At 47.5% G+C, this 27,113-nt stretch overlaps 1 protein-coding gene across 2 annotated transcripts in view; it reads right to left on the reverse strand.

Moving 5' to 3' along the window:
- Positions 1-27,113, reverse strand: part of KCNK10 (potassium two pore domain channel subfamily K member 10) — a 129,414-nt gene that overhangs the window by 54,507 nt on the left and 47,794 nt on the right. For both annotated transcript variants that reach the window (XM_019800393.2, XM_011225843.3), the window contains exon 2: positions 16,302-16,636. In XM_019800393.2, the coding sequence (XP_019655952.1) occupies positions 16,302-16,636 (335 nt within the window). The remainder of the gene's footprint in view (positions 1-16,301; positions 16,637-27,113) is intronic.

The raw sequence follows: 27,113 nt of genomic DNA on the forward strand, positions 1-27,113 counted from the left end.
TCCTCTCTGCAACTTGTGTGTGATCCAATTTTATCCTTTCTACACCTTGCAAGAAAGTAACATTATCCCCACATTAGAGACAGGGAACCAGGCTCAGGAAAGTTAAGTAACTTGCCCTAGGCCACACAGCCAGGAAGTGAAGCCAGAATTCAAATCTGGACTGGGCCCAAGCTATGGTTTTGATCTCTCCTCTATCTGTGGCTCTCCTCTCTTCCCACCTCCATGCTCAGCTCCACATAGAAATGAGGAGGAAGACCACCACCTGCCCAAGAATTTAGGCAGAAGGGCCCCTCAAAGGATCATTTCCAATTAGACTACATCCTTAAACGTGTAAATGCAGGCCCCAAACTTCATTTGGCTGTTGGAGCTGGTGAGAGCTTAACTGCTCTGCATTTAAAATAAAATTTAAAAAATAAAGAAACATGGGGAAAGATTGATTTTATACCCAGAGAGGGAAGGAACAGAGAAAAGAGAGCAAAAGCCCTGAAAAAGCAGGAAGACAAGGAAGAAAAGGTAAGAAAGGGGTGTGTGTGGGTGCATGTGGGGGCTTCGGGCTCAGCTGCAGCAAAGCCGGGGACTTTGAGGGGCGGGTCCAACCAGCATCCAACTTTAACTTTGTTTATATCCGTGATGTAAACCCTCTCTCATGTTCCCAAATCTACAGTAAAGTGGGCTACACATGCAAATACCTTGAGGAAGTGGTTTTGTGGAAATTAAATATAAGGGCTGTTACGGGCGCGGTGGGGCCAGAACGAGATTTGGAACCCAAAGCAAGGAGAAAAAGAAGTTCTCCAACACGTCCCCAAGACCTTGGTGAGGCTTTGGACAATCGCCAGTCCCAGGAAGAAGGTATGATTATTCTGTCCAGATCAGGTGGGTCAGAAAGACTCCAGCAAACCACCGGAATAAAAAGAAATCGGCAAACTCGGGCTATACACACAGAAAGAAAACCCAGTTTAAACAGACTATCACTTGAATTAATAGCATCATTTTTAACTCAATAAGAATATTTCTGATTGAGTTCAGAGGTCCAACTTTATTAATTTTTACAGTATTTCTAATGATCTTAATTGTTTGAACTCAAGTAAAACATTTTAAAATCAAATGCACTTGCTCTCATTTTTTTTTTTTTTATCTGCGTTCAGGCTGCGAAAGTGAAGATAAGCCAGCCCCTTAGAAATGTCTGAGCACATAGATAATGCAGTGGTGCCTCTGAGCTGTGTACTGTTTCACTGCAGAGATGAGTTATAGGGGGAGGATATAACCAACAGCGGCATCATGAGAGGCCACAATCTCAGACAATATGAGCATCCTGTGTGCACTTTTAAGTTCAACCAATATCAAGTTCAGAGAGTTCTTATGAGGATCCAAAAAGAAATTATACTCGATATGACGTGAGAGCTTCAGGGAAAGGGTACTCTAGATGAGAGGTCATTACTTTAAAGTTTAATTCCACTCCTTCTTGAATTTCCTTTTCAGCCCCTAAGTTGGAATTTCCAGCACCCACCCAACCACCCAGTGAACAACTCATGAGTCAATGCTCAAATCACTAATAAATGAATGAACAAAGTAAAGTAATAAATTTAGGCCCATGCAATTTACTTCTTTGTAAAAGCCAAGAAACAGAATAAGAAAATAACTCCACAAAAAGAAATATAACGATGGCTTTAAAAAAGAAGGAGAAGGTGAGGAGCTAACGTGAATGGGACAAGATCTGAAAGAATAGAGTGGTGGCTGCCCAGGTGCCGGGCGGTGGGGGAAATGGGGTGATGTTGGTCAAAGGGGACAAACTTTCCCTTATGAGTAAGTTCTGAGGACCTAATACACAGTGTTGTGATCACAGCTAGTGATACTGCATTATATCCTTGAAAGTTGCAAAGAGAGTAGAGGTTAAGTACTCTCACCACAAAANCCCTCCCCAAAAAAAAAAAAAAAAAAGAAATGGTAATTATGTGACATGATGAAGGTATAATGTAATTCCATAGTAGTAATCACCTTGCGATATATAAACATAGCAAACCAATATATTGCACACCTTAAGCTGACACATTATATGTCAATCATATCTCAATAAAACTGGAGAACAAATAGATAAAAGAGTCTGTCCCCCTCCCCCCTATCCTCCCACCACCACCTCCAGGCGTTAGGACCACACGAAAGGTATAATGAAGAAACTGCACCCACTTTGAAAGTAAGGTGGGTCTGAGGCTAATAGGAAGAGAGGAGGTAAATCTATCCCTCGGAGGCCCCCCACCAGGTACCCCCACCAGCTCACCCACCCCACCTTGGTGCTGTAATCCCATTAGGCAATGCCAGGCTGCCCAAGTCACTGTTGCAGATGGCACAAGATACTGTCAAGAGTGTTAGCACTACAGTGGGATGAATGATGACCCCCAAGGGACCACTAACTGTCTGTGGCTTTTCTCCGATGATCTGTGTATGCGGTGAGATAATCTGTTTCTCTGTTGCCTTCTGTGGCACCAAAAAGAAAAACAAACAAAGGTGGAGCCATCGTCACTCTGCTTGTCTGAGACTGGCTGCTGGATACAGCTGCTCAGAGCTCTATGCGTGGACACTAACAGCCAGAGAGATCATCTGACCTACGGTCCAACCCAGGACACTTGCCGGGTAAAGAGGGGCTCTGTGAATGGCCATGCTGGGACCACAGGACAGGGGGAGCGCAGGACGTACACTTTACTAACAGCTTACACCACATGGACAAAAGGAAAGGACCTCGTCTGAGAACCCAAAGCTGGTTCTCTGTCTACTGCATTCTTGGTCCCGAGAGGGCACGGTCCGCAAAGGGGTCTATGAAGTAGATATTTAGCCAGAGGTTGAGGCAGGGTGAGGGGGTGGGTATGAAAAGTGACTTCATAAATGTATTAAAAGGGAGCACACTTTCAGCCATTAATGGACAGAAGGCAAGCCACAAACCCTGTGAGACAGAGAAAGGCAATTGGTAGAACGCATTCATTACAACTCAGAAATGCCCCTAATGATTCAAAACCCCCAAAACAGGCCAGGATGTCTTTCCACCTCCTTCCATGTCTGTGGCAGAAGGGCCTCAGGTAAGAAATGGAAGTATGATATTAATTTATTCGCCACACTTGCTTTTTATTTCTCCTGCTTCAGAAGCATTTCTCACATCAATATTTCACAGCGGCAGGAGCGAATACGCTGGTGCCAGGAGAGGGGCAACTTTACATCCAAGTGTGAGACCACATCCCAATATTTCCAACAGCGGGAGGGTGTCGGGGGGGAATCTGGAGCCACCCCCCACAGCAAGGCCTTCTGGGGCGGACTGGAGATGGTCTTTGCTTCAGTGCAGAGGCGGAGAGGACTGCCCCCATCAGCACTGACTCTTGCAACACAGAAAGTCTGTGGATAACCTGGTACATGTTCAGCCTGTGTGCATTACTCAGTTTCTCTGAGTCTCCGTTTCTTCATCTGTAATACGAGGAAACGTTTCCCTGCAGGGTTGTTGTCGGGATTTTTTTTCCATGGATGTAAACCTTTAAGCTGTGTGCCTTGTCATTTCATATGTTAATATTAATATTAATAATATCAGGAATGCTTTCTGAGCACTTACAGTGCACAGAGGAACTCAGGAAACCCTCATGATGATGCTGGGAGACAGACATCACCACAGTCCCACGGGCTACATGACGTTTAGACCAGGCAAGTCCCTTGACCACGCTCCCATATCAAGCGCACGGCAAAGCCAGCAAGCAGATGCTATGAGAATTGTCGACGGGAAGATCGCCTTCCTAAATCCTGAAAAGGCAGCTTCTCTCCATCCTCAGTGTTCTCCTTTCTCCCCATCTTGGACCCTCTTGGCCCAGCTCCCTGCCTTGCAGAGAACAGGCTGGCTTTCTCCCCAGACTGGGCCCCCTCCAGCGTCAATGAGAGGTGGAGAGAGAAGGAAAAGGGGCCTGATGTGCCTGTGTCTTCCTTCCCACCCAGCAGATGGCCAATGTGGCAGGCAGGCCTGTGCTGGCCATCCTACAGCTGTACCCCCTCGGCACCTCCCGCAAGGAAGTGTTCGCAAAAACAAGGACAGACTATAGAAAGAAAAAGCAAGAGGCACCTTCCATGCCCTGGTGAATATTATGACAGTGTTTATTTTCCTGCTATCCTAAGTATATCCAGTTATATGTGCAAATATTAGCCCTTCCTCAGGTCCCTGACAGCAGGCTTTCATCCAGACTTTATAGTCTGGTTATAAATCTAAAATGAAGGCCACCTGTAGAACAGAGAGGACAAGTAGAGAATCTGTTTAGAGAATAAAAGAACAAAACCCAAGGCAAGCTAGACCACACATCCAGAGCCTATGGTCTTAGACAAGTGGCTTTCCTTGCTACCACCAGTTAATTTTTTGGTGGGGGTAATGTTCTAAGAGTCAATTCATGGGATGCCTGGGTGGCTCAGTCAGTTGAGTGACCAACTCTAAGTTTCAGCTCAGGTCATGATACAGGGTCGTGAGATCGAGCCTCACATCAGGCTCCATGCTCTGCAGGGAGACTGCTCCAGGTTCTCTCTCTTCCTCTACCCTTCCCCCCCATCCCCCACCCCCGCTGGTGTGGACAAGTGTGCTCTCTCTCAAATAAATAAGTAAATAATCTTAAAGAAAAGGATTGGGTCTAAAAAAATAAAACTCAATTCATTAGCACCCGGGTATACACTAATGATTAGTCTATCTAAATATTGTCATGTGGGATCAAGCCATATGTGGGGGAGCTCTTTCACCTTCCAAATTGTGCCTTACAATATGGAATTAATTTTCTCTCTCTCTTTGACTACATAAAGGATGAAATAAGAAATTAAACCATGAGGAAAGCATCGAGCCCATAAGGAACTGGGCTATCTACCGTGTATGCTCTGATGAGATCAACAAACTTACTGATCAACTGTCACGCTTTCATCTCCATTTGGATTCATTATCTGGACTCAGGAACAAATTTGCGAAGTGTTGCTGAAAGGTGACTCTGGTCCTGAGGGTCCTTGATGGATGCCCCACATAATCCCAAGTTAACACTTCATTTCCTGTGCCCCCTCAAAGAAAATGTCAGCCCCTACAACCAGCACCAATCTCTAATGAGTGCAATTTGATCTGGGGACAGGAGGAAGCAGAGCCAATCCCAGAGACTTTGAAGAAAGCTCTAGAATACTCATAAAAATAATCCTAGTAGCCCATTGGCAATGTGCCTTCTCCTCTTACTCAACCCTCCACAAAAACCCCATTATAAAAAGTCACGTTAATATTCCCATTTTATAAGTGAGACAACAGAAAACAGAAGTAGCTTGGCCACAGTGGTAGCAGTTAGCAAGTGGCGGAGCTGGGACTGGTTATAAGCACACTCCTTCAACCCTGCCTTCTCCCATCTCCCACAGACGACTCTCTGTCCAGCGCGCAAACATTGTCCTAAAGCTCATGTCTTCGGTCACCTTCCTCCCCGTGAACTAGGACAATATAGAGAAGTCAGAATTTGTGACCTGGCCCTCATTTTTCAAAGAATGAAAGGTGAGGTCCTCACTTATTCCATAAAGTTAACCAGCATCGGCAAGCTTTCCATCTCTTCTGTCCACTGAGAAGGAAAAGAATTTTCCTTGCTCTCGATAGAGATTAAGAAGTTACTCTTAACCACCGACCCAAAGGATAACCATAACCATAACTTTGGTTTTCAATGAAATATGTTGACCCGGCCTCAACACCGTATGTGAAGACACAAAGGCACGTCCATCTAGAACACAACCAACAACTAATCATTACTTTCTGCAGGGAACAAAGGTCCTTTTGGAGGTCCCACAGGTTGAGTCAGAGACTCCCGCTCTGTGAATAGGGGCCTGAGTGTTTCCTTCTGTTCTGGCACCAGTCATACTGACTCCAACTAACTGCTCAAGCCAAGTCAGTCTCCTTGACCGTGAGGAGAGCATCGTGGTTAAAAAGCACAGATTCTGGGGCGAGACTCCCCATCTTCAGATCCCAGTCTACCTCTCAGTTGAACTTGGGCAAGTTATTTAACTCCTCCCTTCGTTGTTTATCCCTACCCCAAAGAACCACTGTAAACATTATATGATAAACAAAGTATTTAGAGCAGTGTCTGGCCACAGTAAACACCATGCAAGTGTGACCTAGTGATACAATTAATACCAGACTGGAAGCTTCTGGAGGACAGGGAGAAGGCATCTTACGTCCTTTGTTATTTTTTTCTAATCACTAGAGTCAAACATAGCGCTTGCTTCGTGACAAGCATTCAGTTAATATTAGTTATCTAAATGAATAAATTTGATTGTAAATAATGAAAATAATTATACAAGCCACACACCATCAAAACCTCACTAAGTAAGATTTTCACTTCCCTTTAAACAAGAACAAATACATGCACATTTGTATAGAAATGTGGACACCGTACCACTCATTCCTGAGTTTTTGTTTTATTTTTACGGGAGTTTTTTGGGGGGAACACAATCCTCATTTGCAAATTCATTTTTCCAGTGGCATGCCAATTTCCGTTAGTGCTTTAATTTCTGGCTTAAAAGCTTTAGACCTTCACTAAACAGTGATGGAACCACAGCCTCGAGGATAAAAACAATAATAGTAATGAAGTGGAGGCCTGTAGAGACAGGCCGGGGGCTGCAGGCCCGATCTTGCATGCACTGAACAGTCTTCTGCATGACCGCTTCGCTGGAGAAAGGGCAGCTCCTCTGACTTTAGGACATCAGCCGGGAGAGTCACCTCACTTCGTCAGAGCTGTGTCCTTGGGCTCAAAGGACCCAAATCTGTACTCAACAGAGGTCACCTGCTGTCTCAGCTGTGGTCTAAACTCCTTGCACAAAAGACTGCTTGGAAGAAGGGATGGCCCAGGGTGGGGAAGGAGAAGGCTTAGCTGGCTCCGCACTCTGACTCCCAGCGAGGATCTCCGCAGACTGCTGAATCGGGGCTCAGGTACCATGCTTCCCTTAAATCATCACGTTCCTAAGTATGTAAAGCTTTGGAGGTTATGGACAGGAAGGAAATTGGCTCATGCAGAAAAAAGGCAGAAAGGTGATTTGAGAGAAGTGCCTTGACAACCAGACTGAAAGAAAGGACTTCTCTAGCCCAGAGACAAAATAATTTTCTGCTTTGCTTCTGGGAAGCTTCTGAATGAAGGGCTCTTAGTCTCCAAAACAGATATAAAAAGCCCTATTCATTCATTCCTCCAACCTCAAGCATCTTCTACGGGCCGGCCGCTGTGCCAGGCATGAGGGACAGACGGATAAAAACACAGACTCAACTTGGAAGACCTTACAGTTGTGGGAAGGAGACAGATGAGAAAAATAATGTTCACTCCATAGGGTCTGTTAAGGACGGAGGCACATGTGAGTGTTGGGTGCTGTAGGGCCAAGCAGGGCACCACCCACCATGAGGGTACACGAAGGCTTCCCTTAACACTGGAGTTTGGGCACCTCTGAAGGAAAATCAGTTCAGAAATCCAGAGCACAACACTCAGCAGAGTGCCACGTTGGCATTCCATAACTGTATAGTTATTAAATGAATGAATGGTTTAAAACCAGCTCCTGGGGTGCCTGGGTGGCTCAGTCGATGAAGCATCTGCCTTTGGCTCAGGTCATGATCTCAGGGTCCTGAAATCGAGCCCCACATCGGGCCCCCAGCTCAGTGGGGAGCCTGCTTCCCCTCTCCTCCCCGCTTGTGCTCTCTCGTTCTCTCTGTCTCTCTCTCTCTCAAATAAATAAAATCTTTTTTAAAAAATAAAGTAAAATAAAACCAGCTCCTGACTACCACTGCTACCCTTTGGGTTTTTAGAAGGGACCAAAATGGCCATGTACAATCGATCAGATCACGCCACCCTGATGCCTGAAATGGCCATAGCTTCCCAGTGCTCTTAGGATAAAGCCCTGCATGGTTTGACCCCCGCCTGCCCCCAGGCTAATCTCCTACTAAGTTCCCTTTGCTAACTCACCTCCAGCCATATATGCTCCTCTTCTCTCAAGTCCTCAGACATCCTGGGCATCCTTCCACCACAGGACCTTGGCACTCAGCTCCCCTGCCCAGAATCCCTGTCCTCTTGTGTCGGTTCTCCTGCTTATGAGCCCGACGGCTCCTTCTCCTCTGCAGTGTTAATCATGGTTTTATTTATACTGATTCATGTGACTACATGCACAAGGTTTGTCTCCCCTACTACCTATCAGTAGGGTAACCATAAAATTTATCTTTCAAACCAGGCCATTTTTGAGAGAGAAAGGGGTGCTATTAATAAGGATTCCAGAAGCATGAAAACTAGGAAGATTAGTCATCCTAGCTAGAAGCTCCAAGAGGTCAGGGACTATATGTCCCCCTTTTATTCACCATCTTGAGCCCAGGAACTTAGCACTGAAGTTGGCATACAGCAGGAAATCAGTACATTTGTTGTATTAATGAATGAATGAATGAATGAATGAGTGAGTAATTGAGTAAGGGATTTGGGGCTTGGCAGAAGAAGGGAATGGTAGATGTCACCGCCTTGGGAAATGCTCATGGCTCATGCAAATTAACCAACGTCTCCTGCTTCTGGAGAGAAGAGTTTGGCAACTCCTGATTTCTGGCCATCCCTTACTTCCAGAAGAGCAGTCTGGGTCACCATGACAGCATTAAAGGTCCACGCCCAGGACACAACACAGTACCCAGTCCTCTCACACAGCTGCTCATATCTTAAATGATATCCACCAGCAAACATGGTGGAGTCAGCCCCAAAGAGCAGAGCCAGTGAAATGAATCAGTATGTCAGAGTCCTGAGCAAAGTATCTAAGACTCCAATCACATACTAGCAAAGGATCAAAATCCCCAGGAGATCATAAAATAAAAACCAATGGCAGAGGTCCTGTTGACCAACCTAAAAAGGCATGAATCAGTCAAGGAAGGGGAGACATAGCAGAATGACAAGGGAACCCAATGCCCAAAGGCTCATCCTTCCAGGAAATTCCAGACCTAGCCCATGCCAGGCAGATGAAAGCTTCAGGTTTTCTTCAGATAATGGGCCTTGCATGAATAGAAAGTGCCCTTTTTGATGTCAAAGGGTTCTGAGAAGTTAAGGAACTTGCCAAAAAAGGTCTGAATGAAGTACGCCAGGAAAAGAGTCAACTTTTCAGACCGCCAGGTAGCCTGCTCACTCTGGGGGGTGCTACATGAGCTGCCCCCGGGAGCGCCCTCCATGAAAGAGGAATCCTTGTTGCCCGCACTACAACAAGGTCCTTCCATTGGAAACTCCCGTGTCCTCCCTGGTGGGCACCTTGCCCAACGCTACACCCACTCCCTTCTGTGTGGCTATCACCTGGAGAGAAAACAGCCGTGTGACCCCCTGAGCTACACTGGAGACACATTTCAGCACTCACAGCCTGAAAAGCAACTGCTACATAGCATCACCCCCCCGCCAGGCTGGGCCATGGTTCCCTCCCCCTGTCAGTCAAGGAAACTACCTTGTGGTTTTAGTCTTTGAGCATTACAGAAGATGAATGTGTTATTGCTTTCTCCAAGACTAGCCATGACAGAAGTTTCTAAGACAATTGTATTGGGGACAGGGAAATAAGCCATTGAGGCATGTCAGAGCAGTGAGGGTAAGGAGGTTCTTCGGATTGGATGGCCATCAAATCAAGTTTAAGGAAATAATGTTTCCTGAATGTCAGCTAGATGCCGGGCATGATGCTGGGGCTCTATGCGGGTTTTCTCCTTCCCTCCTCCTCATAGTCTGAATAAGAGGGACTGTCCCACACTTTCCTAGGAAGGGGGCCTTAGTTTCGGTGGGGTAAGCCTATGCCCCTTCCTCTCCTTGACACCCCCTTCTTGAAAATGCAATAGTCCACACTGACCTGCCACAGTACCAAGTCAGACAGCCCATGCCTCCTTAACAATGTCTCCTTCTCCCTCCAGTCTTTTCCTTGGAGCAAAAGCTTTCAGGAAAGGCCCAGATGTACTGTAGGGGATGCTCGCCATTAACACAAGTGAGCAGCACAGCACAATGGTTAGACCTATGGGCTCCGCAGTCAGGTCTCCCACGGCTCAAATCCCCCTTTTAACCATGTACTGATTGTCACTTACCTTGGACACGCTACTTCTTAGAATTAATTTTCTCATCCATAAAATGGCATGATGGCGATGGAACCTACCTATAGGCTCATCACAAGGGTTAAATGAGCTCAGACACGGAAGCACTTAGAACAGTGCCTAGGGGAAAGTGAACAACCAAAAAGCGAGAGCCATTTTTCATGACTAGGACAGCTCTGCCCGAAATCTCTCTGTTACAGTCATCTGCAGACTCCCTCGTGTTGCGTCAGGGACGAGAGTCCAGAGATGGATGGCTCTTCTGTGTCCCCTCTGGGTTGAACTGCTGAGGCCCAGCTCCGGTTAAGTGGCTTGCCCCAGGGCATCAGACTAGGAGGTCGGCACACCGCGGGAGGGGATAAACAGCCGTCAGGCCCTCGGAGGACACGGACCCTTTCACTCAGTCACACCTTGGAATGATGGCCGTCCTATTCTTCCATGGACCTGCACCTTGGGGGCTGCCTGAGCCTTCTGGGTCCCTGAGGTTCTCTGCAATGTTTCCCAAACCACATGAAGAACAAGGGGGGGGGGCACAGACAGCGATCAGTGGATTCAGCCTCAGTGTCTATCTAGCATATATGAGGCTCAGTGTCCCCACCAAAACTCGGGGTACAGACGCTGATCTAGGTGGCCGTGGTAAGCCCTCTAAATGGAATAGGAAACTGCTAAGCTGCCTGCCTGGGCTCGACCCACACAGACACAGCCCCACTGGTGTTCGCAGCCCAGCCCCACGCTCGCGGAGCAACTTCCCTGAAGGTGACCTCATACTTTAACAGTAGAAGCAAATTGAGAAAATTTGTCAATTAGAAAATTTAGGATTGAAGCCCCAAAGGGCATTAAGGAGCTTTCTTCTCTCTCCCCTTAGCCGGACCCCAGGATGAATATACTTTAGGGGTTTTCTGGTTTCTTTTTTCTTCCTTCCCTAACAAATAAATAATGGCAATCACAACAGTAAAAGTAACTGAACTTCTTGTTCACTATTCAGACCACGCTAGCAGGTGCGCAGGAATACGGCCATCTCCAGTGTACAGACAGGAAGCGGAGGCCTGGGGTGACTATGTCCCAAGTCACCCAGCTGGGAAGCGGGAACGAGATTTAACACAGGAGAGGAAACTGCAGAGCCTGGGTGCTCATCGCGAGCTATGCTGCCCGCGGGGCTCTGCTTAAAAAACACGGGTGCGTGGGGCGCCTGGGTGGCACAGCGGTTAAGCGTCTGCCTTCGGCTCAGGGTGTGATCCCGGCATTATGGGATCGAGCCCCACATCAGGCTCTTCTGCTATGAGCCTGCTTCTTCCTCTCCCACTTCCCCTGCTTGTGTTCCCTGTCTCGCTGGCTGTCTCTATCTCTGTTGAATAAATAAATAAAATCTTTAAAAAAAAAAAAAAAACACGGGTGCGGAGCACTGAGCAGGCACTCCAGAAATCTCTGCTGAATGGGAATGAGTCATGTGCAAGTTTTCTTTGTCCGACTCCCTTCCATGTGGCCCCTTCTCTGTGTCTCGGCATCTCTCACCTCCGATGTTCTCATATTCTTCTAATGGGTCTTCCTTCCTCCAGTGTCTCCTTCCACCAGCCCAAAGTCCCCGTTGCTAAAAGAATTACTTTTCCGAAAGAAAATTTTCATCATGTTACTGCCTTGCTTAAACTTTACAGTGACTCCCCACTTCCCAGGGTAGAAAGCCCAACTCCTCAGCAAGGCTCTGTGGGCAGCTCCCAAATCCAGCCCCACTCACCTCTCCAGCCTCATCTACCACCTCCCCCCATACCTCTCAGCTCAAGCCACTGACCATCTGCAACTCTCTACAGGCCATACCCACCACAGGGATGCCCTTTACCCATGGCCTGTGGAACGAATCTCCGCCCATAGTCCCCGATTCTGTTTGAATGGATGGTGGCTAAAAGCCTAGGGTACGTGGTCACACTGCCCAGGAGTAAATCCTAGATCTCCTGCTTACTAACTGGGTGATTTTGAGCATGTAACTTTGCTGCCTGCTGCCTCAGTTTCCTCATCTATAAATGGGCACAAAAGACTATCCTTCTACAACAGTTGTAAGGACTAAAAGAAATAAATAGCCACAGAAACTTCCCTGACCTCCATTTGCCACACTGGGGCCCCCATTTTTCATATACTTCAAACAGCTCCACCCCGGTCATCATCAAAAAGACAAGAGACAACAAATGCGGGTGGGGATGTGGAGAAGAGGGAAGCCTCGTGCTCTGCCGGTGGGAACGCAAACCGGTGCAGCCACTGTGGAAAACAGTATGGAAGATCCTCAAAAAATTAAAAATAGAACGGCCATATGAGCCAGCAATTCCACTTCTGGGAGTATGTCCAAAAAAACCCAAAAACACTAACTTGAAAAAATACACACACCCTCACGCTCAAAGCAGCATTATTTACTATGGACAAGACCCAGAAACAACCTAAGTGTCCACTGACTGAAGAGTGGATAAAGAAGTTGTAGGACATACACACAGTGGAGTATGACAGGACCTTGATGGCATGAGGCTAAGTAAATAAGTCAGACAAAGACAAATACTCCATGATCTCACTTATATGTGGAATCTAAAAATACAAACAAAAAACAAACAAAAAAAACTCATAGAAAAAGAGATAAGAGGCCAAAGGTGGGGGGAGGGGGCATGCGAGAAAGGTGGTCAAAAAGTCCCAGCTTCGGGTCACAGGACCCAGAAGTACTAGGGCCGTAAAGTACAGCCTGATGACCGTAGCCAACGCCGCGGTGTGATATACAGTAAGGGTGTTAAGAGAGTCCGTCTTGAGGGTTCTCACCACAGGGAGAAATTTTTTTTTCTCATTTTGCTTTTGTTCTTTATTGTATCTACGCTCGGTGATGGATGCTAAGCAAACAGCGGTAACCGTTTCACGATATATGTTCAAACCATTCTTCCGTACACCTTGAACCTATACGGTGATGTATGTCAATTATATCACATAAAACTGGAAAAAAAAATAGCTCCATTGCAGTAAATTCCAGTTGTTGGTTTATGTGCCTCTTCTTCCAGGGTGTCTCGACCTCGGCACGGTTGACATTTGACTGGATTCATTCTTTGCTGGGCTGGGGGCTGTCCTGTGCGTCCAGCTGTTCAGCAGCATCCCTGGTCTCTCCTCACCACGTTCCACTAGCACCCCCTCAAGTCGCGACAACCAAAAATGTCTCCAGATGTTGTCAGATGCCCCCTGGGGGGGCGAACCCCCTCTCCAGGAAGAACCAGTCCTTGAACCAGGGGATGTATGGAACTGTTGAATCGCTATATTGTACCCCTGAAGATAATATAACACTGTATGTTAACTAACTGGAATTAAAATAAACACTTAAAAGAAAAAAGAGAGCCCTGCCTGAAACTCGGAGCTCCTGGAACAGAGCTACAAGCCCAGCCGCAGAGAGAAGGACCTTTTATTTATTTATTTATTTTTTGAGCACTCACCACGTGTCAAAAATCATTCAAAGTCCTTCTCATGAATTATAGAATTTAATCCTCTCAACGCCCCAAGGGTGAGGGATTTTAGGCACATTTTATTGATAATGAAACTGGATCACAGAGAGGTTAGTAACTTGCTCACGGTGTGTTTTATTCTCCTCTTTTCTATCCACAGCTCCTGGCATGTGACCTGATACAACAGGAGCTCAATAGCAACTTGGAGAATGTATGGATGAGACAGCTCCCTCCGTAACAGAGATCAAGTCAGGGACGGTGACCCACCAGTCTCCTCCGGAGCCCCACGGCACCCCGTAACAGTGGTTTAATTCTTTTGAAAACCCTTCCCCAAACTATGGCTCTTTTAAGCTATCCAGGCATTTCATGGGAGTGAAGCAGTTCTGGGTGCTCTGCGTTTGTTATTAATAACATGAATTACACCTCCCAGCTTACTTTATGAGGGGTTCACTCAATCCAGCCAAGGGTCCTGACATTACCAGATGAATACCATCAATATCATTTTTTACCTCTCAGTCACTCCTTTCAGACTTCGGTGAAGTGCCATAATACTGTGTTTCCAGCTTAGAATATAACAGGCTGAAAACCCTTCCAAAAAGCTTCTTATAAGCACTCTATACCACGCTGCTCAGGTACGTGAGGTGAGAGAACGTTCCCCCTAGTCCGTAAGTGTGGGCATTTCCATCCCATGAAGGAATCAGTGAACTGAAAGGCAAACCATGACCAACTGGCTCTTGATTCACACAGAGTCACATGTAAATCTGCTCAACTTGTGTCGTGAAAAAGACCTAGATACACACAAGTACAAATCCTTACATCGCAGTGGCTGGAGATCTTAACGCATCGCAAGCCCAAGGCTCACACTCGGCGGGTGCAGGGAGAAGACATGGGGACATGCGTTCTGCTACGAAGCAGGGCACGCCCATGTTTCCTGACTCTGTTAAAATTCTGGAAAGCGTTAAACACAAAGCAAAGGTTTAAGAGAGAACTGAGTTCATGACAAAGAAAGACCACTTAAAGACCTTGTAGACTCACTGGGGGAGGAAGGGCAAGGTCAGACAGACCTCGCTTTGAATCCCAGCTCGGTCACTTTGGGGGCTGGAAAGTTACTCCACCTATTTTAGAATGGGCTTCCTCACCTATAAAATGGGCATAATAGTGCCAACTTAGAGGGTTGTTGGAATGGTTACATGAGATAATGAGTGTAAGGCATCTGGCTTATAAAAGGTGTCTAATATAGGGTAGTTTTCTTAATTGTTACAAAAATGACCTTAAGGATGTGTGTGTGTTCACATGTATCTGCACACGCACACACACACACATACACACACATATTCTTCATTTCCCAGAGAAACTTCTGAGACCAAAGCAGGGGACCGGTTTTAATGGCAGCACCAGAATTAGAATCCCCATCCTGTCCATTCAGGCCTCTGAGCTTTTTCATGAAGAAGAGAGCCAAAGAATGGGCAATACATAAATAGATAAACCAGTGCATGAATAATCTCAGATATCTGGTGGTATCAACAATGTTAGAGATTCAGTTTGATATCTCAATCCTAAAGGATTTCTCTATTGGGCAAAAATTAGATGCAAAGCAATGCATAGGCTACACACAGATGGAAAGATAATATGACATAATCTTTTTCCTCAAGATCTCACTGTCTAAGGAAGGAAAATGCAAGCATGAATCTAGATTCAATTTGAACCACTTTTTAGGTTATTATATATTGCAACTAGTTAGAAAGGATCTCACCACATATCACAACAATGTGTATTATTCCGTTCTTACTTAAAATTACTCCAGAATTGTTTCCCCCATTTTCTATGATAGTCTACGTCTTAACTCTGGCACAGATTGGTACAACACTCCCATCATCACAAATTTGATAGCATTTTCTCAGAAACAGAGGTGGGGGAGAGAAAGCTATCCAAGAAAGAATAATATGAAATACTGCTCTTAGATTTTTTGCATTTTAAAGTTTTCTTTTTTAATAAAAGTTATAGGATCATAGATATGAAATCATATTTATTCCTGGGGGGAGGGGAGAATGTATATTTTTATTTATTTGTAAGAGTCAAGTCAGATAATCAAAATTTCTTTAAAGGAATACAGTCGCTATGAAGGCTCCAGATCATAAGGAACCCCATAACTCCCCTTGCCTATCAATGTAGTTTAAAATAAATAGACAAAGAGCCAGGTCAGTGTTGCAAATCCTGCAATATCCTGGATGGCAGTCGCCATTAGAATCGAATGCAGATAACCCCAGAACAGAAGGAGTCTAGGGATCCATCTTTTCCATCCCTCTGCCTTGCAAACTTTAGAACCCCTGGAAAGATATGACTCTCCCTTGCCTCCATCAATGTCATCACTTTCCACCAGGACCTACCAGCATCTCACACAGACTTCAGAATCGGGAAGTTAATCAGCACACAGAGGTGGACTGGAATTTGAAACTCCAAAGCCCTTTCCCCTGCTGCTGCTTCCTGCCACCTCATCCAAAAGCAAAACCCAGCCTGCTCCTCACGTCGCAGCATCAAGGCTGTCGCACGGCTGGCCCCCTGTCCCCACATCATCACATGCCTCACTCTCTGGCTCCTTTGAAGTCTCAGGTCAGATGTCACCTCCCCGGAGAGGCCCTCCCGGACCATCAGGCGCATCTCAACCAAAGGCAAAACTCAGTGAGCTCGAAGGACGAAACCAAAGCTGTCCCTTCCCCCCACAGGTGGTCTGGACTCCATTCTCCATTGACCCCAGCCTCTCCCCCACTCACCTGGATCAGCGTCTCCAGCTCCTGGGGGCTCACGCAGATATGATCCCGCAGGAATTCCGCCTTCTCCAAAGCGATGGTATTCTTCTGGCTGCTCTCGAAGGGCTGCTCCAGTGCCCGGAAGACCAGACCGCCGGTGACGAGGTAGACCACCACGACCACGAAGATTGCCACGACTGTTTTCCACTTCATGACGGTCTGCAGGCCCCCCTGGGAGGCACCTTCCATCCTGGCGACGACCGTGGCTCGGGACGAGATGGAGAGGCGTGGGGCGGCGTAGTGCCCGTTAGCAGCGCCCTTGGGCTGGCACACGGGGGGCGCTGCTGCCGGAACGGCCACTGAGAAACAGGGCGGGGGACAGGGGGGAGAGAGAGTGTGTTGATAAATACAAGACACGGAACTCGTCAGAAACAAAGCACAGATGTCTTTCTCAAGCCAGCTTTCAAATGGGAGGACGAAAATCTGGCTCAGCAAGCCGGGCAGTGAGGGGATCTGATCGGTTGCAAGGTGCCTGTTTGAGTTCCTAGAAAAGGAACTCCAGGAGTTCTGGTGTTTAAAAAAAAAAAAAAAGGTAGTAGTAACTGAGTTTGAAATTCTTCTGTTTCTCTACAAGGGCCCGATTTTGCAAGCCAGGGCTCCGTGATTTATAATTCATCTCTTCTCTCAAGCTTCCTTGGTTAAACAATGTGTAAGATGCAGGGCAAACCATCATATTTGAAAAAACAGACGTGTTGTGCAGCTTGGAGAGGGAATAACTAGGAGACAGATGCCCAGCTACCCTGTCCACGCACTGAGGAACGGAGGATACCAAGGGCAGAGAAGAGATGAACATCTAGTGAGTTTCAAAGTCCCTTTCATCCCAGGTGGTGGTCACAAAACAAAGGGAAGAAGAGCAAGCTTGCTATTGGGCAGACGAGTCAAAACTCAGACATAGTAAAGAAAGTTTGGGTTTCAGAAGACGACCAAAGTGAAAAACAAGAAAGCAGGTGACTGGATTGACGGAAGTAAACAATGAGTGATGTTTCCTGCCAAGTAACTTGGTTTCCTGGAAAAACATAAGAACAATAAAATAGATTCTAGGCACATTTCTTAGTCGAAAATGCGATGACTTAGTTGTAACCACTCCTGGTCTATTTGTGACAGAATTTTTCTTCTATTTTCCTCCAGTAGGAAGCCATCAGAAAAGAATTTTCCCCTCGTTTTGAGAACACATCAAATTCTCAAATGTCACTGGTCTCTAGAAAGGCAATTTCATTACCTTGGAAATAAGCATGTGGAGCTGGCGGCTATTGTAGAACGGCAGGAAGAACAGGGTCGTGTTACACACACGATGCTATCGTGAGCTTTGGAAATCTGTCTTGTGCAGCGGTGAACAGTGGCGCACTTGGATTTTGCTCTGCCTTTATTACACTAACGCTTATTACGGCCTCTGTCATAGAGCAGCCTGGCTGTTGTGTAAATAAGGTATTAGGAGATGGTATTAGGTAATTACCTAAGTGGGGCAAACAATCCCACTCAAGAGAGCGGACTGCTCGCTCTCTGCCTTGGGAAATTCAAGATAAATAAAAGCATGGGAATGTCACTCACTCTCGTTCAAAGCGCCAATGACCCTGATGACACCTGGCCAGAAGGGTGGCCACCTCGAGGAATCCAGGTCTGCAAATACCTGCCTTTCCTCCTAGAGCCTCAAAGTCAGCTTGTGTCTTTGAAAAGCAAGGGGAACATCAGCCTTTTATTGGACATGATTCTAGCAAATAAAATCATTGAATGTTACATTTCCTTCTGACTCACTGAATACGAAACTGTCTGGAATCTCTCACTGAAAGATTTAAGAATCAGAACCAGCACCTTGGGCATCATGTTCTTGCTAATCCTTCCCCCAAAACATGGCTTTCAGGTTCCTACTGGCCCTGGTTGATACTGAGGTGCGTCCTGTCTAGGACAGATTTCTTTCAACCTTGCCCCCACACTCCCCACTCATTACCCTCCCTGCTATATCTCCATCCCTGTGCCTCTAACCCTTCCCAGGACCCCCAACCTCATCAGGGGCCATCATCATGGCTTGCCTGGACCAATCCAGCAGCCTCCTAAGGGCCCCCCCTGCCTCCACTGTCACCCATCTTTGACAAATCTTGGGTTAAATCCACTTCTGGAAGCACCCCCTCCCCCTTCCCCTGCTCCCTCTGTGGTTGGTGGAATAATGGCCCCCAAAGATGTTCACGTCCTAATCCCTGGGCCTATGCCTACGTTACCTTACGTCACAAAAGGAACTTTGCGAATGTGGTTAAGTCGAGGATCTAGAGATAGAGAATTATCCTAGATTACCAGGTAGGCCCAATGTAATCACAAATGTCCTTAAAAGAGGGAGGCAAGAGGGTCAGAGAAAGACATGGAAGGAAAGAAGCAGAGGTCACAAATCAACGGATGAAATCAGCTTCTAGAAGCTGGAAAAGACAAGGAACAGACTCTCCCCTAGAGGCTCCAGAAGGATCCAGCCCTGCCTACACCTTAATTTTGGCCCAGTGAGACAGATTTTGAACTTCTGACCTCCAGAACCACAAGATAATAAATATGCATTGTGTTAAACTACTAAGATTGTGGCAATCTGTTACAGCAGCTATAAGAAACTCATGCACACACACCTCCCACTAGATTAGGTCTCTCTTAGTCCACACTCACTGTTAACAAAACCCCTGCCCTTCAGGAGGGCAGGCCCCAGGTCTACACTCTCACCTCTGTACCCCAGTGTCCTGTACGGTGCCTGACACACAATATACTGATTAAATGAATGACGAATAAAAGGCAGAGACCTTGGCACATCCAAACCACACACAGTGCGGATGAGGGCGCCCAGTGGGAAAGAGCTTGGCACTCCAGCAGCACTCAACATGGCAGGGCTCTGTTCACGCCTCCACACCTTCATGGATGCTCCTTTGGCCAGCAGCCCCCTCCCCACCTTCACCTGCCTGGGAAACGCCCAAGTTCCTCAGTGTCAGCTCAAAGTTGCCTCCTCTGTGAAGTCCTCCTGGACTCTCCAGGCAGACTCGGCATGCCCATCTCCCCATGAGCCTAGAAAGTCCTTGGAGTCTGAAAGCTTGTCTTTTGATTGTTGGATTTCCGTTTCTTGGCACAGTGCCTGGCATGGAGCAAATGTTTGTTTTCTGTTGTTGTTGTTGTTCACTCCTTCAGACTATAGACAACAGGCCTGTCAGATTCACCACCACCCCAGAAACAAGCATTTATGTGGGGCCAAGTGAACAGAAGGCGCTGTGCTGTGGTGGGGAGAAGTCAGAGTGCCTCCCAGCTTTGGGGGTTTGACAATCTGCTTAGGGAATGCCCCCCACAGCGTCAGGTGACAGACATTAGGAGGAAGCCCAATGACAACCTTGAGCTCAGAGGTCAGCTGGAGCTGGGTCTCCTTTGCTGACTTACATCATGGATGTTTCCTGGGCTTCTAGCATTCCTGAGGCTGAGCAGAATTGGGCCTGATGAAGGTCCTTCTCAGACCAGTTCCCAATGCCAGTTTGCTAAGAGACTGTCCCTGGGAGCAGAGTCTGAATAGAATCCACCAATCCCAAGTTTCCAAAGGACCAAGAGCACAAACCAGAGTTTCAGTCCCAAAGCTATCAGCGTCTGGTTGACCACTGAGTTTCTCTGTTTCCTTACCTGCGGAAGGTGGATAGCAAGGACTCCGTTGGAGGGCTACAAGGCACATGCACGGTCACAGCCACCACATATCCCCACTTCGCAGATAAAGAAACTGAGACCCAGAGAGATTGCATGACTAAACTGAGGTCAAGGGGGCAGAAAGGGGGGAACCGGGATTTAAATGAGAATAATCTGACTTCAAAGTCGGTTTTCCGGAGCATAGGCACACAAGAATAGGAAACAAAGAAATCCCCCTAGTGGAAAGGGCCCTTTTCTCTGAAATGCATCAATAATAGATGGGGCATAGAAAGTAATGACCTATCATTCCTCCCGACTCCCACGGAAAAGTGTCTGGCAGCAACAGTGCGGCCAAGGACTGATGAGAAGGGAAAGGCGGTAAGGGCAATATCCCTTCAGTTCACTTTCATTTTAAAATGTTTCCTCACAGATAATGCTAAGTGAAATAAGTCAAGCAGAGAAAGACAAGTATCATATGATTTCTCTCATCTATGGAACATAAGAACTAGGATGATCGGTAGAGGAAGAAAGGGATAAAGAAAAGGGGGGTAATCAGAAGGGGGAATGAAACATGAGAGACTATGGACTATGAGAAACAAACTGAAGACTTCAGAGGGGAGGGGGTGGGGGAATGGGATAGACTGGTGATGGGTAGTAAGGAGGGCACGTATTGCATGGTGCACTGGGTGTTATATGCAACTAATGAAGCATCAAACTTTACATCGGAATCTGGGGATGTACTGTATGGTGATTAACATAATATAATAAAATAAAATTAAAAAAAAAAATGTTTCCTCACAAATGCTCCGCCATTCCACTTTTACCTAAACATGGGTAGGTATGGGAGCACACGCGGAAATCTGCTTCTTCGTGGTTGAACAGGTTTGCGGTAGTTTTGAATTTTTCAGGCTTGCCCGTGCCCTGTACTTCCTGCCATCGCCCTTTCTTGCACTCAGTCAACAAACACTGGAGTCACCAGGCACCGTGCTTGGCGCTGGGGGTACCGAAATGAATGAGACCCATCCCCGCCTTCAGAGTCCGTGGGAGAGTCGACAAGGATCTTACACACGCACGAACCTAGTGTATCATCATGAAACCTTGTGTGGAGAGCACTTGCCACTATCCATCCCCATGACAGGTGAGGCACAAAGGCCCGGGGCCGTGGCGTCCTTGAATGCATCTTCAGACACCTAGCCCCAAGTGCCTCCACCCTCCAGGCCACTTGAAACAAATGACATCCACAGGACTCGGGGTTTCTTGGAAACCTGAACAGCAGGCACCTCAGAGGTGCCGCTGTCACACAGCAACGTGACTCTGCCTATGGACCCAGGCAAAGTGCGGCTGATTGCAACACACTGGCGAGAAGCAGAGAACTCCTGCCCTCCCCCCAACCCTCCCACACCTGGAATCGGTCCAGGGCCACCTGCACCAGCAGCTCAGAGCTTCCAGAGAGCTCCAGGTGAACACTGAGCCTGGAATCCTCAGAACGCTTCCCTGGGTGTGCGTGAACTTGAGGCAAATGCAGAGGGTGGGTGTCGGGAAGAAGGAAGGAAGGCTGAGCAGCCTCACAGCCCCTGGTTTCACCATGACCATCCTCTGAGAAGAGCAGAGAGAACGTGCGGGCTCTCTCTGACTCCACATAGCCCAACAGCCAAACCCTGTTCTTCCAGCTTCCATCTGACAGCTGTACCTTAAAGGTGATCAAGCTCGTCCTGGTAAGAACGCAGGGCCCGTCTACACACACTAAGTGAGCAAGTCATGCATGTCCCCAAAAGCCCACCACAGAAAAGGCTCTCCCTTTGGTTCAGGGATCTCTCTCCCCTAGCCCTCTTAAAACACCAGACTTTGCGTCCAGATAGAAGAGTCCAAGGCATCGGGAAATTTCTGGGAACCTTTAGAGACAGAGAGCCAAGACAAGAAGAATCCATGCTGAAAGGGGAGGAGGAAGGAGCTGAGAACATGCTGCCACCTTGACCCACATCTGTCCCCACCTCTCTCTTTCCAGCAGACCCAGCCTTCTCTCGCCAGAATCACTTCAAAAGCCTCCTCGAATCCATCCTCCACATCGCAGCCAGGTGGCGCTCTCCCAGGCATGACTCTGAACACAGCCGCCTCATGCTTGAGCTCCTCTGAAGGCACCACAGTGATTGAGTAAAGTGCAGGCTCCTTCCAGGACCTGGCGCCTGCCTGTCTCCCCAGCCTCACCTGCTGCCACGCCCCCAAACACACAACCTTTGACCCAGCCAAACCCAGCAGCACCCTGACCCTTTTATGCTGAGCCATCTGCTGATGCCGCCCTCAGGGCTGTCTTGCTTCCCAGATAACTTTCTTCCCCCCACTCCTTATCTGGACAACACCTCCTACCTCAAAACTCACTTCATGGGTAACCACCTCCAGGAAGTCTTCCCTGACTGCCCACCCCCCAGTATAATCAGATGTCCTTCCTCTATGTTGTCTTGATGTCTTAGTGTGGAGCTTATTAGCACACTGCCTACAACTGAGTTGTTCCTACTTATAATTTGTTCCATTCCTGAATTCATTCATGCACCCATCCATAAATTTACCAGCATTTATATCAATTTCACACACTTGCTCAACAGAAAATCTGACTGCAGAATTCGTTGAATCTGGTAGTAAGAGCAGCCCCGGTACTCATAGTATATTTTTCCCACAGACAGACATACAGAGTCAAGGTGTTAAAGTTCTCAGACAGTAGTCTAAGGGGAGCTCTTCATGATTTGTTCAATTCCTAAGGAAGACAAGAAAGAGCCCAGAACCAGGGCTCCTCCTCGTCCATGCTGAGCTGGTTGGAACAGCCCTGGCGTTTCCCACTGCCCTGCTCCTTTTTCGAGATCTGGGGCTCCCTACCTGGTGGTTTTCCCAACAGGCCCCACACTCCACCATGCTGTTGAGATGTACCCCTCTGTCGTGACTCCACGGTCAAGGCCTGAAGGCACACAACCACAGCTGGGATTCTGTTGTCTAGTTCCAAAATGCTTCGTGAATAACACATTTTGTCTCTGGCTCTAGATTTTTTCCTCCATAATTTAAATTAACTAGAGCGCTTTAAAAAAGAAAAAAAGATTTTTTTCCCCTACCTTCTGGATTAAAAATAATGTAAGTAGCTGTAATTCCCAAAATATCTCCTTTACCCTGGGGCCAAGCGTTTTAAATCCCATTGTCAGGGCCCGTTGTTTCCAGATAGAGGTTTGCCTTTCCCAGGTGTTTTGTCAAAACCAGTTACCTCTCCTTGCTGGGCTCCACTGAAGGGGACCCTTCCCAAGCAGGCTGGAGCCAGGGGGTCCTTTCTAAAACTCCAATCCTGCTTAAAACCCCACAGTTACTCCCCACATTTATTCGCCTGTTTACATGGCCTCTAACATGTCCCATGTGCTCAGGGCCCATCTTCCTTCCCCAGCCCTGCCTCACCCTCCACATGCTGCCTTCTGACCCCAGCAAACTCCTTTGGGTTTCGTCTCTCTCAAGCGCATAGATCACAAGTGGTTGTACCAGTCGAACCAATTCTTTTTACAGATCCACCATAGAAAGCAAAGCTGAAAAACTTTTGCATGTTAACCCATTCGGCAGAAAGATCCTATGACGTAAGTCCATAAGCCAATGCACTGCCTCCCTGAGGACACCTGTTCACTGCATCCCACCCAATGATGCTGACAGAAGCAGCGAGAGGTACTTCAATAAATTCCATATTTATCAGAGCATAAAATGCAGAGGTGATCAGGACACTAATGTTTTACAGTGATGAAAAGGGAGGGAAATTTAGAAACTTGATGTCCCATTTATTCATTTATTCAACAAGTACATGCCAGCTATGTGGCCAGGGTAGTAGCAAACTCCACACTCCGTATCCAGACTGCCAAACCACCATCCACCAGGAAGCTCAAGGGACCAATTCCTCCGAGAAGTGCAAGGCCAGTGAAACCAGTGGATGTAAGCTTCCCTGTAGCTTTGATTTCCCTCGATGTAGCTTTATCCCTCTTCTACTCTCTGCTTCCTCTGCTCTGATCCAACCTGCCCTCCCCATCCCAAACCTTTCCAACGACACCTCAGGTCCACCAGACTGAAGACTTCCCCAACTTTCCCAGCAACTTCAGGGAGCCTTCCTCCACCTTCCTCAGTGACACCTGGGCTTCCCCTGAGGACACTGTCCCCTGAGTGTGGCATTCAGGTAAAGGTTGTTCGATCTCCCTCACCCACAATGTCAGGGCCACCCTGTCCCAGAAAAATAACACTCCACGATCTTGCATCCAAACCCCGTTCCTTTGAGACCCAAACCCCCTGGCCTCTCCACGTCTCTCTTCTTCCCATGGCTGTCTGTGGTAGAGCTGACCCCTCCTTGATGCCTTGAAGCTTCCATTCAGGTCCTGCTTTCCTCCTGAGTAATTCAATTTTTCCACAAGACCATCCATCCAATACCCAAACCTCCCATTTCCTTCCTCTTCACCATCACCATCACCTCCAAACCACTTCAACCAGTGTCTCAGGCCGGGTTCCCCAGAAGCAGATCCCGAGATGAAGACTGGTTTGCAAGCAGTTTTTTTAGGAAGTGCTTCTAGGAGAAGCCCATAAGGGAGCGGGGAAGCAGGGAGGGGAAGGGCAAGAAACCAAGTAAGAGTGGTTTCCAGCTGAATCCCTGTCCCCTGAGCTCTGCAGTATAAATTACTTCCCCAAGTTTGTCCCAACTCTCTTACCCAGTCATTTGCCGGCTACAGAAAGCCCTGGAAGGACATGAATGCCCAGGAGCATCCTGGTAAGAGGTTCCAGTAGACCAAGGACAATCTTCAGAAAAGGGATTCTTTGTAGGGACAAGCTACAAGGGGAGAAGCACACAGACTCTGGAGGAGGGGTGCACAGGGCCAGGAAGACAGTTCTGGAAGAGGTGATGGATGACCAATGGTTTCCACTACCATTGCCTCCTCCTATGGCCGCATCCCGAACCCCGTCATCCCAAGAAATGTCCCTGCCTCAGAAATACACCGATAAAGAAATCCACTTCGGACTCGAGCATCCTATCCACCCGGCTCTCCCCCATAACTGCCCCCACAACACATCCTGCCCCCACGTCTCACTTTCTCGTGGCCCCGCTGTGTTTTCCTCCCTCCCCGCCCTGCTTAGATTCCAAGTTCAACACTTCACTCTCCAGCTCACAGACTCTACTCCCTTTCCTTCTGTCCTTTTCTGCAGCCATCTGGAGACACCTCTTCTCTCTGCTCAGAGACCACATCCAGGCTGCTGGATGCTGCTGGGAAATCGAACAGCCCTGGGGAGGGCTGCCGCTCCACACCTAGCTTCCCCCTTCAGCTCGGTGCCACACAGCCCTGTCTCCCTGCTCAGAACCAGCTGTACGGACAAACGTCATGGAGATGTTAAGGTGTATCTTACCGTACACAAAGCTGAAACTGTACATGGCGATCCCTCTGCGGGACAGCTATCTACTTTACGGAAGGATTTGCTGGGGAAAGCATTCGAATGGCAAGCTGTGTGTACGACTAAAAAGGGCTGTGGTTTATATTTATCCATCTTTAAGAACAAACTGTTTGTGTAGCATGAGCTGTACCCTCATTGTGCCCTTGTCCCATGGTCGCTGAGAGGGAGTCTCAACACCCCAGTACACTGTGCTTTGTGCAAGCAGCCTCAGCCGCCTGCCCCTCCAGGGTAGCCACCGGGGCTCCTGGCTTACTTCACAGTCACTAAAACCTCCTATTACAAAAAACAAAAAACAAAAAACTTGGATGGAAAAAAAATTTTAGATAGCTCTTCCTTCACTGTGCCTACTAAGTCGCAAAAATGAATGAGATCCATCAAAGGCAAAAAAACGGTTTCTACAAAACACCCCACAAAATGGCTTTGCCTTTCAGCATCACCCTCTGGATAATTTTCCCCTTGAAGTGGTTCCTCTAATGCAGTATCGGCTGCTGACATCAGCACCATCTCCGTGATTCGCTGCAAATGCAGCCATCAGAGGCTGGGAGTGAGTGCAGGAGGGAGGAAAGGAGAAACTGAAAAGGGAAAAGAATGCCCACATTGCTCCTCATGAGGCTGGGGAGACGGGGATGCAGCAAACATGCCCTTCTGTCTCTCTGAAGACTGAGAAGTGTTTGCAAATACTATTAATAGCTCTAATTAGTGAAGTCTTCAAGGAATCAACAGACTTACTGACAAATTGGGGAAGCACATCTAAAAAGAGAGGGAAGGGAATCTTTAATAAACCAGCACTCCTAGGTTTGGGGAACCAAATGGGATCTGATGAAGCCAAGAGTCGTTGCTGCCAGGGGAATCCTAGGGCTGAACCAGCCTCCAGGGGAATTTTCCAACCAACCACGAGCTGCTGAATGTAGGCTGGTCCCTCTCGCCAAACCAACACCTCACTCCACCCCCCCAAATATCTGCAGCCCTTTCTCACTAGTAATCCCTCCTGCTAGAGAGTAAGTTCCTCTAAATGCCCCCTTGCTCTGGGCCTCTTGCCTCTAAAACTTCCAGGGTTCCAATCCCAGGGCACAACATGTATGTTTACAGAATGGATTCAACAAATGTTGGTCAAGTGTCTATCACGCTTCAGGCACCAGCGGGCACAAAGGTGATGGGGCAGGACCCTGGTGTCCAGGAGATCACCAGGTAAAAATGTGGATGAATTGGGTGGAACCATCCTCCCCTCCACTCCCGTGTAATTCAGATAAGGTCCAGCACTCAAGGATCTAGAAAAGGCAACTGAAATCTTAGCAAACAGATCCCTGCCTGGATCGTGAGGAAAGCTGCCAAGCTGCTATGCTCGGTCCTTCACCTGCTCCCCCAAGAAACAGCTCACAGAAAAAAGGAGTACAGAAAGAAGTGTGCTCTGGCATCATTTTCAAAAGTTCACTTCCTCCTCCATGCTACCTCTGATAGATCCTCAGACCCACACCTGTTACCCAGGCGACCTCTCTACGTGATGGGTTAGCAGCAATGAAGCCATCATCAAAAACGTATTTCTGTTCAAGGAACTGCCCAGTTATAAGAACCATAGGACCTGACTCAGAGACCTACAACCAAAATACAAATTAGCGAATATTGGCACATCGTAGGGCTCAATAAAATAGTGTAAAATGAAAGTGCCCGGTTCTGCTTGCCATGTAAACAAATGTTAACGAGGGA

The sequence above is a fragment of the Ailuropoda melanoleuca genome, chromosome 14 (assembly GCF_002007445.2).
Source record: "Ailuropoda melanoleuca isolate Jingjing chromosome 14, ASM200744v2, whole genome shotgun sequence".
NCBI classification, from domain to species: Eukaryota; Metazoa; Chordata; class Mammalia; order Carnivora; family Ursidae; genus Ailuropoda; species Ailuropoda melanoleuca.